This window comes from Meleagris gallopavo, chromosome 2 (assembly GCF_905368555.1).
Source record: "Meleagris gallopavo chromosome 2, MGAL_WU_HG_1.1, whole genome shotgun sequence".
Classification (NCBI taxonomy): domain Eukaryota; kingdom Metazoa; phylum Chordata; class Aves; order Galliformes; family Phasianidae; genus Meleagris; species Meleagris gallopavo.
This window is the reverse complement of record NC_139405.1, coordinates 5,590,482-5,605,148: the sequence shown is the minus strand read 5'-3', so window position 1 is coordinate 5,605,148 and position 14,667 is coordinate 5,590,482. Positions and strand designations below refer to the sequence as shown.

Here is a 14,667-nt window from a genome sequence, read left to right as displayed (position 1 = left end):
TCAAGAGCAGCCTGTGCTGCTACTTTGGTTAGATATGAGAAAATCCCATCTCTAGCAAGCAAATGGAGACGTGCAGGTGTTAGATGCTGAGCTAACATTTCTTACGATTCTTTTGAAAACAAACACTTGTGACACACGTGTGCATGCATGACAACACTGCTGTGGAAATGGGCTGTTTTTCTTTCTGGGATCATTGTGTTCTGGGAGGCAGCAATCTCATGCAGCAAACACTTGGTAGCAGAGCCTCTCACCTGTGCTGCCAAGCATCACATTCCCAAAACACCTTGGGTACCCTACTTCTAAGTGAGCTTAAAACATGAGCGTGTTGTGGGTGTAAGACTGAGTCCCTGTTACCTAGGCCATATGGATGGGCACTGCTACTAATAGGGGGGTGGTTACAGCTAAGGTTTGTCTTACAGTGTTCTGTTTTGAAACTCTTTAGAGCCACTTAATTGACTTCACTGGGCTTTGGATCTTCGAATTAAGAACCCACCACTTAGCTGACTTGCAGAGTCAAACTTCTGAAGCAGTTTTCCCCAAGCTGCCTCTCTGCTTCTAGATGAAGGGATCTGGATTTGGAGGCAAGCCCGAGTACTAAAAATATATCCCACAGCAATAAATAAACATTTCTCACAGCAATTAAAAATGGATTCACTTGATTAATTGACTGTGGCAAGTAACTTATTGAATGAAAATGTGACTGTGGATGATCATGATATGTTTTCTTTAATGTACTCAAGCTTCGCTTGTATTTTCAGGGAGAAAGATCTCAATGCTAAGTTTATTATTTCAATGGAGAAAAATAAAACGACAATCACAAACTTGAAGGTGAGTAAGCAATTTAAAGTAGAAAATATTAACCAAATAGCTGCCGAAAGATGACTGCATGAAACAGTGGTGCTTACTACATTATGGAGAACAGCCCTTCGTTTTTAAATTTTGAAGTAATCCTTAGGGGTCAATGTATGACTTGCTGTACTGCAGTTTTTTGATAGCCAGTCTGCAGGCTGTATCTCTTAGGTTTATTGCCATGAGTGTTACTTAGCTGAAAGATGAAAACCTAAAGTAGAAGAAAATTACATGCCCGGTAGCTATTAAACCTTCAATTTATCTGTAGAAGCAGTCTCCTGGAATTCCCATGCAAACGAACTAAACACAAAGTACCCATCGCTTGCTATAATATTTTGATTTTATATTTTAACATTTCTCTTGCCAAGAGAAATCGTGCAAAACAAATAGAGTTTTGCAAGTTAGTTTCCAATGACAAATAAGCAAAAGGGAATTTCAGTGCAGTTTGTTGAGACAGATGGATTCAGGTGGCAGTGATTCTTGCTGAAGTGCATCACTAACTGTCATGTCTTGAGAAAATGATAGTGTAAGCAACAGGTATGTAGTGCTGTTTTAATGAGGGCTCTGTTCTGAAATGCTGATTGTGGTGCAAAGGTCTCTGGCTCCTATTACTTATAAGTGTTCGAAGATCCCTTAGTATAATCTGGCTAAGCATAAGAATTGTGACAGGAATATACTGTTATGAGCAGTAAGCTAAAGCTAAAATCCAAAGGATTGCTGCTACGCTGTCATGTAATGTGACAGTCCTTCTGAGCTGTGTACGTTTTTTCACTGTTGTTAGAATAATAGGCTAGCCTTCATCGCAGATGTCTTGTGTAGCCTGAAGTTGCATTTGCATTCAGATTAGTTGTTAAAAAATATTTTTAATTATGTCATCAGCATGTATTGTACCAGTTCATTTTCTTTTCTTTTATAGATACCAGAGGGCGGTACTGGCGATACAGGAAGAGAAAGAACTAAGACCTTTACCTATGATTTTTCCTATTTCTCTGCAGACAGTAAAAGTCCCAGCTTTGTTTGTCAAGAAACGGTAAGATTTCTAGTTGTTAAAAAGAAGTTGGTTTCTTCTTCCCTCCCACACCCTACTCTGTCTCTGTGGTAAAAGCATTATTGAAACTTCTTTCCACTGAAAGTGCTTCCCTCGTAATTTAGAAATTCCCTAAGTGCCTGGGAGTTTGAATGTTTTCTTATCCTTTCTTTTCTTTTTTCTTTTTTCTTTTTCTTTTTGTTTTTCCTTTTTTTTTTTTTTTAACTTATTTAACATGGTTAAATGCTATGTTTTCTAATACGGCAGGCTAAATGCCTTCTCTTGTCTGGTTTGTCTTGTAAGGTCAAGCTAGACAGCTTCTCTGAGCTCCTTTGTGAAAGGAAGCGTTAGGTTTGTTTTGAAAAAGCTTTTTGAAAAAAATCACTTTAGAGGAGCAAGCATATATCTTTAATTCAGTTAGACAGAAACATTCTTTGCTAGTTGAAATGTTCTTTTTTTTTTCCCGAAAAGATTTGGTACACACTGAAGGACCTCTTGTCATAGTTTCTTCCTGCTCGTCCGTTGAGTATTATTCAGCTTAGGAAGAGACAAAAATGCCTTTTTTCCTCCACATACAGAATAGAAAATCTAACTTTGAACGATAGAAGGTTAGAAGAACAGGTTAGAAGAACAGGTTGGCCCGCCATGACCTAGCATTTCACATGGATATAGAACCTCTCTACTATTTCACATTCCCAAATAAACTTATTCAGTGACTTTCAAGTGTTTGGTTATATTCTCTTTTGGCTTGTGGAATGTGGGGATTATAAGCTGAAAATCTGAGTCTTTCTTTCCCCATAAGGTAATGTAAGGGTTTGCTGCTGAATATGCTGTAAGTCAGATGACTACATACTTTTTGGTTTGTGTCTTATCTATTCTGTAAATCCCAAATTCAGGGTTATCGGTGTGGCTAATCCTAAAAGGCCTCAGAATAGAACTAAGAAGAGGAAACAAAGTTGAAGCCAATTTAAAATATTTAAAAGAACAGTGACTAAACTGCTTGATTAGGAATTTATACTTGACATTTCTCTTCAGGCATTAGCATAAGCAGGAGATGATCATATTTCCAGAATCTTCTTTATTTCATAAAGTTGTAAACTCAGTGGTGCATGATCTGGATGTTTGAACACTTTCCTAAACTTCATTAAGTAACACAGTTTTTGCTATATTCTCTGAAATATCAAGAAGAATTTACTTGAAATTGATGTAAAAGTATCTTAATTGCTTTAGCGCTGCTGGACATTTGAGAGACATGTTTGAATGCGATGACTGGAATTCAAGTTTGTAATGGGAAGTTTAGTAACTTAAGGAAAAATTTACCTATGTAGGGATAGTTGCAGCAGCCTTGAGCAATGATTATTTTAAAGTCTGTGGGCTTTATGGTGCAGAGCAGTAGGATGCTAAAATAAATCCTAAACACAGCCTAGATGTCCACGTTCAGTATTCTGCTGTTACAGTGTGTCCCACGATGCCAGGCTCTGCCTCCTTGGTCCTTACTGGCAAGGATAACTTCTGTTATTCAGTCTCAAAGAAGTTGTCATCCTATATCAAGCACGGTAATTATAATGTGTGAAAACAAAAGGAATGTTTGAACAATGGAAGTGCATTTTTTTTTAAAACAAAAGCTGCACAAGCTATTGTTTTGGTTGTGTGATTCATTCCACATTTAATTGGAAGGCTTTGTAGTTAAGCTCTTATCGAGTTGCTGCAGAGTTTCCAGTTTACTGCACCAGTGGCATAGAAGAAGGGCGCTTTCGTTCACGTTCGTTTTGCCTGGAATAAAATTGATCTTGACTGTCAGTAGTGTGCTTTGTTTGTGACTGTTGTGTTTTTCCATTTGAACGGCAGAGAAATAATACATGAAATTCTGTCTAATATGACATGCTCCATTAATATGCCTTGTAGATGTAAAGTACATTTTCATATTCAAAAATTAGAGTGGGAGTGGCGATCTGCCATCCAGCCACTTAGTTTGTATTCACATGGGAGGAACAGATAGAATTTTGATGAGCTTACTGACCTTTTGTGACAAAACACTATTGCACTCATTTGTCCTGAAGAAATTAAATCCTAACGGTGTATTTCCTTCTAACCTGTGTGTTAAGTCTGTGTTCAGACCATGCTGCCTGTAACTGTCTGCCCTATATACTGCCCCAAGTTGTTGAGCAGGGTATACACAGTTTCTTAACAGGGAAAATACATAAAGCTGAGCAGACACATGTGGCTCCCATTTAATGTCATCTAGAATGATGAGAGAGAAGAAAACTCAAGTTATGGCCTCAAGCTGGACCAGGGGAGATTCAGGTCAGATGTTAGGAAAAAATTCTTCTCTGGAAGAATGGTCAGGTGCTGGAATGGGCTGCCCAGTGAGATGGTGGAGTCACCATCAGTTGAGGTGTTCAAGGAATGTGTAGATGTTGCACTAAGGGACATGGTTTAGTGGAGAACATTGGTGGTAGATGGACGGTGATTCTATGATTGTACTGGAAACCTTTTTCTGGGTAGACATGGATAAGAATAGTGCAATACATCTTTATGAAGCTGGTGTTGAGGAAAGCCCACAAACATCATGAACGGGGAAAGAAATAAAAACCATTTGAATTTTTGCTGTGAGTAAAAGATGTATAGGGAGAACTATTCTGTGGGAATAATGATCTTATGCTTTTGTGACCACAGGAAGACAGTTAATGGTAGCCTGTGCACCCTGGAGGGCTTATGGCTCAGTCCTGAAATGGCTGCAGGATGTAAATGCAGGTGGGAATTTCAGCAGAGCTGCAGTCAAAACAGCAATGCGTAAAGGCTTAATCCAGCTGGTGAGGAAAAAATGGCTATAGAGAAAGGGATGAAAGGGAAAAATCAATGTAGCATGTGCACAGGAGAGAGAACTGTACTGAGCTGCTGCTTCTCAGATGGCAAGAGAAAGGGAAATTGTGCTTTGGCTGATCCCTGTGCTCTTCCTATTAGACAAGTATTACTGATTACAACATTGTAGCTTCTTTGCTCATGGAAAGATCAAGTTAAGTGTTACATAGGCTGGCTTGCAATTCAGCATCAATGATTAAGGAATAATTCAGTGCTCCTCCATGAGGAGTGACATGATTACAGTGAAGGTATGTGCATGTGCCATTCAGTGTTAATAGTGACTTGTACACCTTGATTAATTCAAACCACGTATATGGAGGAGTGACAGCCAAATCATATGAAACATCTGTGAGATTTTTCTGAAATTCATTTATGGATTGGGAGACCCGTATAAATGTTTTCATTGAGAGAAAAATTGCACCATGTGTTACTTGGGCCAGTGAGGGTATGGGTGGAAGTGAAGGGCAATGTTAATGAGTGGTCAGGAACCTGGGGGGAGAAAGCTGAAGGCAGTGCTGCAGAAAAAGGTGTTGAAGGCACTTGGTGAGAGCTGAATTAGCAGATGAAAGTGGACCACCTTATTATGTGATGTGATAGAACCATAGAATCCATAGAATGGCCTGGGTTGAAAAGGACCTCAATGATCATCTAGTTTCAACCCCCTGCTATGTGCGGGGTTGCCAACCGCCAGACCAGGCTGCCCAGAGCCACATCCAGTTTCTGAGGCAAATGTTTGTATTAAAAGGGAAGGGGCTATCAGAGAAAAGAGGATCACTTAACATTGTAGAAAACGTGGCCTTGTTTGCCTAGGAAGTAATAATTCTTAAAAGCTACTTTTAGAATAACAGGGCCATTTTCTTTATAGACTTGGTTAAATTGTGCCAAAAAACCCACCGTGGAGAAGTGCTAACAGGATTGATAAACACCTCTTTTTGAGACCAAGGCAATATTTGCAGAGCACAGAGAGTTGGCAGAGATGCAAAAAATAAATAGATATTAACAGTAAGGAAGAATGAAAGGCATATCTGAGATGAGCTGAAAACAAAGAGAGCTGCAGAAAGAACAGTGTTCATTTTTTTGTACTTCTGCAAGTCATATAGATCTCTGAGAGGAAAAGAAGTAGGAAATACAGTGCTGCATGGCTGTAAACTAAATACAGTAGTACCATTTAGCAGTTTGATTAGAAGTACTTCTTTTCTGTCATAGAGTAAATATTGTTGGTTGGTGCCAACGGCTTATTACATGGTAGCTTACTGTGATTGTTTAATATTTGCTGTGCTGGACTGACAACAAAAAAAATTCTTTGTTTTTAGGTTTTCAAAAATCTTGGTACAGACGTGCTTAAGTCTGCTTTTGAAGGTTATAATGCTTGTGTTTTTGCATATGGACAGACTGGATCTGGGAAGTCCTACACCATGATGGGAAATGCGGTATGTAGTATTTTGCAAATGTGCGTTTTTGTTCTGTGCATTGAAGATATGCATGTGTTTGTTAGTGCTGTCACCTAGCCTCTCTGTATATTATTGATTTCCCTTGCATCACAACTTCTAGTAGTAGTAAGAGGTTTTAGAAGCTCTTGTTTCTTCTCCAGGTAAATATTTACCCCTGCAAGAAGTGTCTTTAAGGGATGCTCTGTTACACTGAACAGGAAGCAATCATTTTCACTGTGTAACAGAACTAAACGTTTCAAATTTTATCACTGATTTTCCATGTTAAACTTGAAGCAAAAAAAGAAGATGCATTTTAAGTACATAAGTACAATTTTTTTCTGAAGAAATCTCATTTTTAGACTACTTTTGAAGGGTTAGAAGATTGAAACAGATCCTTGACCCCTGCTCAGAAAAGGCTATCAAGTGTGGAGTAAGAGTAGCTAAATGTGAGTTTCAATAGGCAGATAATGCTGACTTTAAGGATTCCAGCTTTCTTAGCACTGCAGCGAAGACCCTGAAACAGAGGGCAGGTGTGGTAGGAAGTGCAGATGGCAATCTGTGAGTGAGGAGCAAGAGTAGTTTCTTGCAGCTACCTCCACAATGGCTCAAGGACAAGGACAGAAAGCCTTGGCAAAGCTGTTGGGAATGGAGCAGTGTGAAGGGCTGATGAACCCTGTTTGCAAGGTAGCCTTTAGAAGTTTAATTCCCCTTTAATCCTTGGGAAAAAATACTTTTGCTCCCAGCAGAATTGAAAAGGGGAATATTGCCACTTGTCCTTCATTAGCTCACTCTTTGGAAATGCCACCTTGCATCTCCTTGAGTTTAGGAGAGTAAATTAGCTTTAAATCTTTTTCTTTCAATTGTCAAAGAATAAGTGGCTTCACAATGGTAAGCAAAATAGGCTTTTGTAACCAGAAAAGATCTTATGACCTAGATGTGGATTTCTATTTTGGAAATTTATATGTGACATTTTTATGAGACTGCCTGACTATATGTAATGACCATAATCATCAAGACATGTTGCAAATGAATAGGTGCTGAAGTTTGTTTGACACTATTCGATAATAAAGGTCTAATCTTCTTGCCATGATACATAAATACTTTAATCTGGTTTTTACAGTGTGTGTATAAAATACACTCAGCTGCCAAGTTAAATGCTTTAAAATTGATGGCCCTGTCAGAGACGCTGTGGTGCTGTAAGAAAACTTGAATTAGAAATAAATTTTCTTTTTCCCACTTCTCCTTAACGAATATGAATTCTAGTCTCCTTTTTCTTTAAATGTATGCTGTTCTTGGCTTTGGAAGGCTGCTTCTTTAGCAGTGTGTGCCTCAACTATTTCAAGAAGTCCATGGAGCAATCTTGAGCAGGGATACTGAAGTGGTTGGAGGTCTATAAAATATGTTCTATCAGGAAAGTCTGAGCTGCGTATGCTGAGAAAGGAAGACTGTGGAGAGCAACAAAAGTCTTCCAAAATGTGAAAGGCTGCTGCAGAAAGGAAGGGAATCATTTTTTTTATTTTTTCCCCTATTAGGTAGATGGACAAGCAGCAGAATGTTTAAATTACAGTAAAGAGGTTTCTGGTTAGATAACACAGAAGGAAAACAAGCTTTTAATGAGAAAATTAAGTTCTGCAGTGGACTACTTATTTTGGTTCTATAAACTTGAATGATGAGAAATTCTATAACCCTCCCCCCCCCAAAAAAAAAGATAGAGATGATAAGATATACTTGATCCTACTTTGGAGCAGTAAGGGATGAAAAGGGAGGAAATGTTTAATTTTAGTTTCTAATAAAGAATGTATGTTCTGTAAGATGTACATTTTAGTGACAAAGTGTACCGGGGAGTGTGTGCTCTTACTTCCTCATCACTATCCTGCCATAGTTGAAGTTATTCAATTAGAGTAATATTTTCTATTTAAAGACTCTCCTTGCAACTACTGAATTGTGTCAGTAACTAATGGCTTGCCTAAAGCCTTATGATGGATCTTTCATGTTTTGTTTTTTTTTTTCCTTAAACTGTAATTAAAACTATTCAGTTGTTTCCAAGCATGAGATGAAAGAAAGTTCTTTTAATTTCCTCCGTATTCTTAAAAAAAAAAAAAAAAAAAAAAAAAAAAAAAAAAAAAAAAGTGGTGGGAAATTCTAACGCTGGGCTCTGGAAAATAATGGAAAAAGATGCTCCTGTGTTACCAAAGGCAACCCTCAAAATAAGCATTATTAACTTGTAAGTTTCTCCCTTTATCTGAAGGCTGTTTTATTCTGATTTGGTTGTTACAAACCAAGGTACAGTCAGGGGAAGGTCTAGATATGCTTGAAAGAGAGAGTAGATAATTATTTGGAAGAATGAAGCCCAGCTTAGGAAGGACAAACTGGCTGTCATTTAAAATCTTGGAGAAGGAAGCTAGGAAGAGGAGAAAATGGAGGGGGAGAGCATGCAGGTGTGCAGTGATCTAAAATAACAGCATTGGGACTGAGTGAAGAACCAGGTAGGAATACTGTCTGCACCAAGGAAATGAGGTGAGGAGCTCTGTGATAGCATCTGGGAGAAAACTGTCAGAACAGAGAAGCTGAAGAATGAGAAAAGATGGGAGAAGTGTGGAAGCAGGCTGGAGTGACCTTGGAATGGGGGCAGAACAGAAGAGAAATCTTTGCCTGTGCAGTGCCTGTCTTGCCAGAGTCTGGTACAGATGAGTCTCCTGTGGGTGTTTTCTGCAGTCAGATATCTCTAGAATCCCACTAGGAAAATTTTCTTGGATGCCTGGAGTGCCTGGGCTGTTTTCACACTGGATGTTTGTTCTAATTTGTCCTGATTTGCCTTCTTTTTAATTACAAGGCTACTAACTCTAATGAAGATCATTTCTTGCCTTGGCAGTACACAGAATTAGAATTAGTCCATTGCATCAAGTCTATGCTTTTTTGGACTGGAGGCAAATTGTAGCTGACAGACTGTTTTGTAAGCTATTCTGCTTTAGCAGCTCTGAGCCCAAAGCTCATCTGTATGCGTGTCCTCTGCCTTTGTTCACTCATTTCAGCTCTGGAGGAGTGTTAGCCTCTGCCTTTGTGGCAGGGAGGTGGGGAGCTCAGCAGGTAGGTAGGTGCTGATGTACCTGCCGAAACCAGCTTTCCGTGGGAGCGTGGCAGCTGGGATCAGAGCTGTGTGGTTCTCCTTCACCCCTCTGCTGCTGGTGAAGCCTTGGCTTTGGTTGGGAAAGACTGCGGATGTCTGCCAAGTCCATAGTGAAATGAGGTAGATGGAGGAATTAGACAGTTCTTATGTTGCTCTAGGGAGCCAGTTCTGCCTTAAGTTGCTGGGGCCATTGAAACTAAGTGAGAGAGGTGACACATAACCCAACAGTAAAGAATTGGAGCTAGGTTATACATTCCTACATACATAAGAATTAAAGTGGCAAAGTGAATGCAGTAAAATGAGGGGCAGGAGAAGGTTTGATTCCTCCCATTGCTGTCTATGGGTGTGAAACAATTGATTCAAGATTTTATTTTTCAAAATGTATTTCACACACATGTAGCCTTGGGAATAAGAAGTGTTGTTGTTGCAGGGTGATGCTGGCTTAATACCTCGGATTTGTGAAGGGCTGTTCAGCAAAATAAGTGAAAAAACAAAACGGAATGAGGCGTCCTTTCGAACAGAAGTCAGGTAGGTCTTGGTATCTAGTAGTTTGCTATTTTATCATACTTGTTTCAGTTCCTGCAACCCTGCAAATAAGTTTCACTTATTTCTGAGAAAGACCAGTTGTTAAGATAACTTTCCATGCTTGGCCTCAGTCCTGTAATTGATTTTTGTTGGCAGTCACAGTCAAAATGTGCAATACTTCTAAATTTGATCCGACAACTCTGTATTGTGCTTTATTTACCTAATGATGAAAATGAAGGCATCTTTCTTATTTTACTATTTATTTAAGGCTGACATTAGGCGCTCTTGATCTTGCTAATGTCTGCTCCCTTTTGATTTCTTGTTTTTTTCCTCAAGGACGCAATTACTATCTTAAGCCAACTTTGGTTTTGCTTCCCCAGGCATTTCATCTTTTAAACTGTCTGAATATGCCTTTCATTTTCTTATTGAATCTTCACTCAGTCAGTGGTTTTTCTGCCCTTTACTTTCAGCTATTTGGAAATTTATAATGAACGTGTGAGAGATCTTCTCAGGAGGAAGTCATCAAAAACGAATAATTTACGAATCCGAGAGCATCCAAAAGAAGGACCATATGTTGAAGGTAGAATGACTTTAAACATTTTGCATTGGATATTTTATTACCTTTGTATATTTTAAAGTGTTAGATCTAATTGCTTGGATTTTTTTTTTTTCCTTTGAAATAAAGATGATGGTGGATATAGAACTTTCATTTGCTATAAAAGCACTAAATGTGAATAGCCTCATTTTCTAGTTCTACTTGCTTTCTCAGTTCTAAGATTACTACGCTTAAATACAGTTTATCTGTTAAGTGAAACAAATTTCAAGTAATATTAAGAGGTGCAATTGGTTTTAGGAATTCATTGAATATGATTTATAAATCCATAATGTTTCAGATGGAATGAAGTAATCCAGTTGGCTTAATCCATCTTCTGCCACTGGAAGTTCCTGTCTCTTGAGAGATTATGCTTATGCACCAAATACTTCAATAAGAATGTGTATTTTCTCTTAATTTACTGTAAACATGTGAGTTTGCAGTTATTCACAGGAGATCTCATTCTTTTCCTTAAGAGTAATAAAAAAAGCACAGCAATAAACACTGTAATTGCAGCATCTCTTTGACGTGATGGTAATTTGAGTCCTTTTGTTGGGGAAAAAAAATAAATCATGTGCATGTATGGGCGTATTGAAACACTGTACCTTTCTTTAGATTTGTCTAAACATTTAGTGCAAAATTATGGTGATGTAGAAGAACTTATGGATGCAGGAAATATAAACAGGACTACGGCTGCAACTGGAATGAATGATGTCAGCAGCAGGTCTCATGCCATTTTCACAATCAATTTCACTCAGGTAAAAATAACCTTATATTAATGTATCTGCATTCAATAACTCATATGATAATAATAAAATATACTTCTCAAATCAGCGAGTATGGGTAAATAGTGACTATATGTTGTTGTCTTCTGATAAGGAAAGATAGAAGTATGAAAGTAGCATTTTGGCAACTGGAAATACCTTTATCAGTAATCGCATTCCTTAAAATTAACAGTATAATATGATTATTTAGAATGACACTTAATAGATTTTGAGGAAATTCAGGTTGGAAATCTGAGCTAAATCAGTTTAAAAACAAAACAACAGAACATCTCTGTGGCCCAAATTATGGGGTAGAAATGTTGTCTGAGTGTTTTGTTACTGACTTTTCCTTTCTTACTCTAAGACACTTATTTATATTTCTTCTTTTACTGGTGGAAAGATTGAACTTGTTTTTTCAGAGCATAGTAATCTTTTAATTTATTATTATTATTTTTTTAATATGCCGTAAACTCCTAATTGCTACTTCCTTAAACTTGGAGATGGAAGGAGAACATGAGTGTAGGTGTCTGTGTGTGGAAGCTGTAACTGTGAATGTTAGTTGAAAGGCTAATAATATGAACGAAGCACGTATTCGCAGTACAGCAGGTAAATGCCAACTCACAGTTTTTGGTACACGTGCATAAATGGCTTGCAATTGCAAATGCTACAATTTCACAAAGTAACTACTTCTGTAGGAATTAGAAAAAAAGTCACAATAAATGCCTTTCTTTGACAACCCTGATATACCTGTCGTCTGATGCTCTGCTATTGTGGGTAAAATTCAATGACATGAATGAGGCGATTAAATTGAATTCAGTAAGATTTCAGAATTTTGTAGCTTAATACTTTTTTTTTATTATTATTATTTTTAGGCTAAATTTGATTCTGAAATGCCTTGTGAGACTGTTAGCAAGATTCACTTGGTAGATCTTGCTGGAAGTGAGAGAGCAGATGCCACTGGTGCCACAGGGGTTAGATTAAAGGAAGGCGGGAATATTAACAAATCCCTCGTTACTCTGGGAAATGTCATTTCTGCCTTAGGTAAGTTACTACATTTTGTGCTTTATGCTGTTGTGGATTTGTTAATTGTTAAATGCCGTTTTGCTACTTTACAGTTTTTATTTACACAAGTACTGGAGTTAGGAACTAAATGATCTTTAAAGTCTCTTCCAACCAAAGCCACACTGATTCTATGACATGGTAACTTAGAATATATTCTGTGTTTGAAAATGAATGAAAATGTATAACTGCTATTTTTTTTCTGTCTTCATATCACAGCTGATTTATCTCAGGATGCAACAAATCCTCTTTCAAAGAAGAAACAAGTATTTGTGCCTTACAGAGACTCTGTGTTGACTTGGCTGTTAAAAGATAGCCTAGGAGGAAACTCTAAAACTATAATGATTGCCAGTAAGTGCTTTTAAATGCCTTTTTTTGCATCCAGAACTATTCATGCTTAATAGGATTAGCTGTAAATATTTAGATTCCAGATGCTTCATTCAGGCAGAGCATTATTTACACATTTTAATTTTTTTCTTTCTTTGACTTTTCTAGTAACACTCTTGTCTATACCTGCACTCTTACAGAACATCTCTTGCAGCAGTACAACTGTACGTGGTCTCATTATGTACATGGGAACTGTCTAATTTGTTCAGTAATGTCGTGAACAATGGCAGTTGTGTCTCCAGAATCTAAGAATTTCATTTTTATGTTCAGATCTTTAAGGATTCTATGACTCTGTGATCTCTTTCTGGATGCATTATGGTTGGTCACAAACATAACAAGGTTTTCAGATTGTATATGTACAGTCATTACACATACACAAGGGTCATCCAAATGTATGTGCCTAATTGTCTGCATCTGCTCTGACACTGAGCTCAGTGCTGTGTTAGTCTGTAACACACACACAGTGTAATGATAAGCTAATCTCACCAGTTAATCTTCAAATAATATCTCCTGTTTGTTCTTGTGATTCATTTGCATTCAGGACAGCTCTGATATTTGTGATAAATGCACAAGCCTGGATCTAGATGAAGTCTTGTAATTCTCTATTCACACCTTTCTTCCACAGGTTGCAGTCTTTCATCCTCAGTTTTGTTTTGTTTCAAAGAAGGGTTTTGTGAATCTAGTCAATATTAATGTGTAAATCAGTTTACTTTTCCAAAACATTCTTAGAGTTAGTGGCAGAAACAGCCTGGTCTCTTTTGACATTCGGTGGGTAAGAATGTCATTTTTTGTTAACTTACTTTTTGAGATTTAATTATTCATTATCAGTCAACCTACAAACTTCTCTTATAGCTTTCTTTTTACCTATAGGAAACACTATAAGGATCACTTGATTTAAAAACCGTGTATGGCATGTATTGCAGGTTTTTCAACAGATTGGGATGGGAATCTCATTAAAAAACAACCATTTAAACTAATAAAAAATAGTATTTGAGAGGAGGGAAGAATTTGGGATGTCAGAGGTGTAGGTGTGAAGAAATTTCTCCCCTATTCAACTGTGATGCGGTTTAATTGATGAACTCCTCTTCTGAGAAATGGCTGGGCAGGGAAGTCGAGATTGTAAAATGCATTGAACCAAATTCTGGTTCTTCAGCTGCTTTGCTATGGTTGGATTTTCTGAGTTCTCACACCGCAAGATTTTGGGGGATATTTCTGGTGTTGGTGCCATTTCCTTTCCTAAGACTGCTCACGGTATCAAAAGACGATCGTGGGCCAGATGCTGGCTTTGTTCTTCTGGCTGTTCAACTAACGCTGTGCTAACATCTTCCTTGATGCTTTCTTACAGTTACATGGTTAAGTAACTCAGTGTATTCTGTGATGGGGTGGTGAGGAGGCTTTAAAAACACAGTGAGCTTTCAGTGCCTAATGATTATAGTGCACAGCTGCTTTTTCAGCTACTTTTCCATCTATTAACGATGCATCTGCTCGGCACAGCCCTGATGGTTGATCTCTTCTCCGGCAGTAACTCTACTGATAATGTGGCTGAATTGCCTAACAGAGCCTGACAGGCTGTCCAGATACGTTTGGCATGCCTTTTCTATAACTAAACACTCACGCAACAAAGCAGGAAGATCATCTGAAGCTCTAGGAAAGGTTCTTATAAAAATATGTCTGATTCTGATATGTCATGTTTCTATAAAATATTGTGGCATCTGTCCAGAAAGAGAATAATTGAGTAGTGGGAGGGAGGCAGTAAATAAAGTAGAAAAGTGAGTAGTGTGAGCTAGAGGAAGTATAGACTGGTGAGCATCTCCCCTAATTCAGACAATCTCTATCGTTAAAGGAATATTTAGTATTGTTCAGGGAATGTGGAAGGCCAGAAAATTATGGTTGCTTAATTATTTTTTTCAGGAGTTTTCATTGTCTGGTTCCTTGCGTTTCTTGTTCGTTTGCATCATTAAGAAGACTTCTGGTCCCTCGTTTCCAAATGATGGTCTCTTTTTAATTTAGACATCTTACAAATTGTTAGGAAAATTAGCTGAAAC

The 14,667-nt window shown here is 37.9% G+C and overlaps 1 protein-coding gene across 10 annotated transcripts in view; it reads left to right on the top strand.

The window, feature by feature from the left end:
• The window catches only part of KIF16B (kinesin family member 16B), a 135,284-nt gene that overhangs the window by 12,825 nt on the left and 107,792 nt on the right, over positions 1-14,667 (top strand). For all 10 annotated transcript variants that reach the window (XR_014881825.1, XR_014881826.1, XM_085218745.1 and 7 more), the window contains exons 2-9: positions 759-828; positions 1,766-1,879; positions 6,052-6,168; positions 9,726-9,823; positions 10,291-10,400; positions 11,028-11,170; positions 12,049-12,217; positions 12,455-12,586. Coding sequence is in view for 8 of the 10 variants with exons in the window: in XM_085218745.1 (XP_085074871.1) it covers positions 759-828; positions 1,766-1,879; positions 6,052-6,168; positions 9,726-9,823; positions 10,291-10,400; positions 11,028-11,170; positions 12,049-12,217; positions 12,455-12,586 (953 nt within the window). In the remaining 2 variants the exon portion in view is untranslated. The remainder of the gene's footprint in view (positions 1-758; positions 829-1,765; positions 1,880-6,051; positions 6,169-9,725; positions 9,824-10,290; positions 10,401-11,027; positions 11,171-12,048; positions 12,218-12,454; positions 12,587-14,667) is intronic.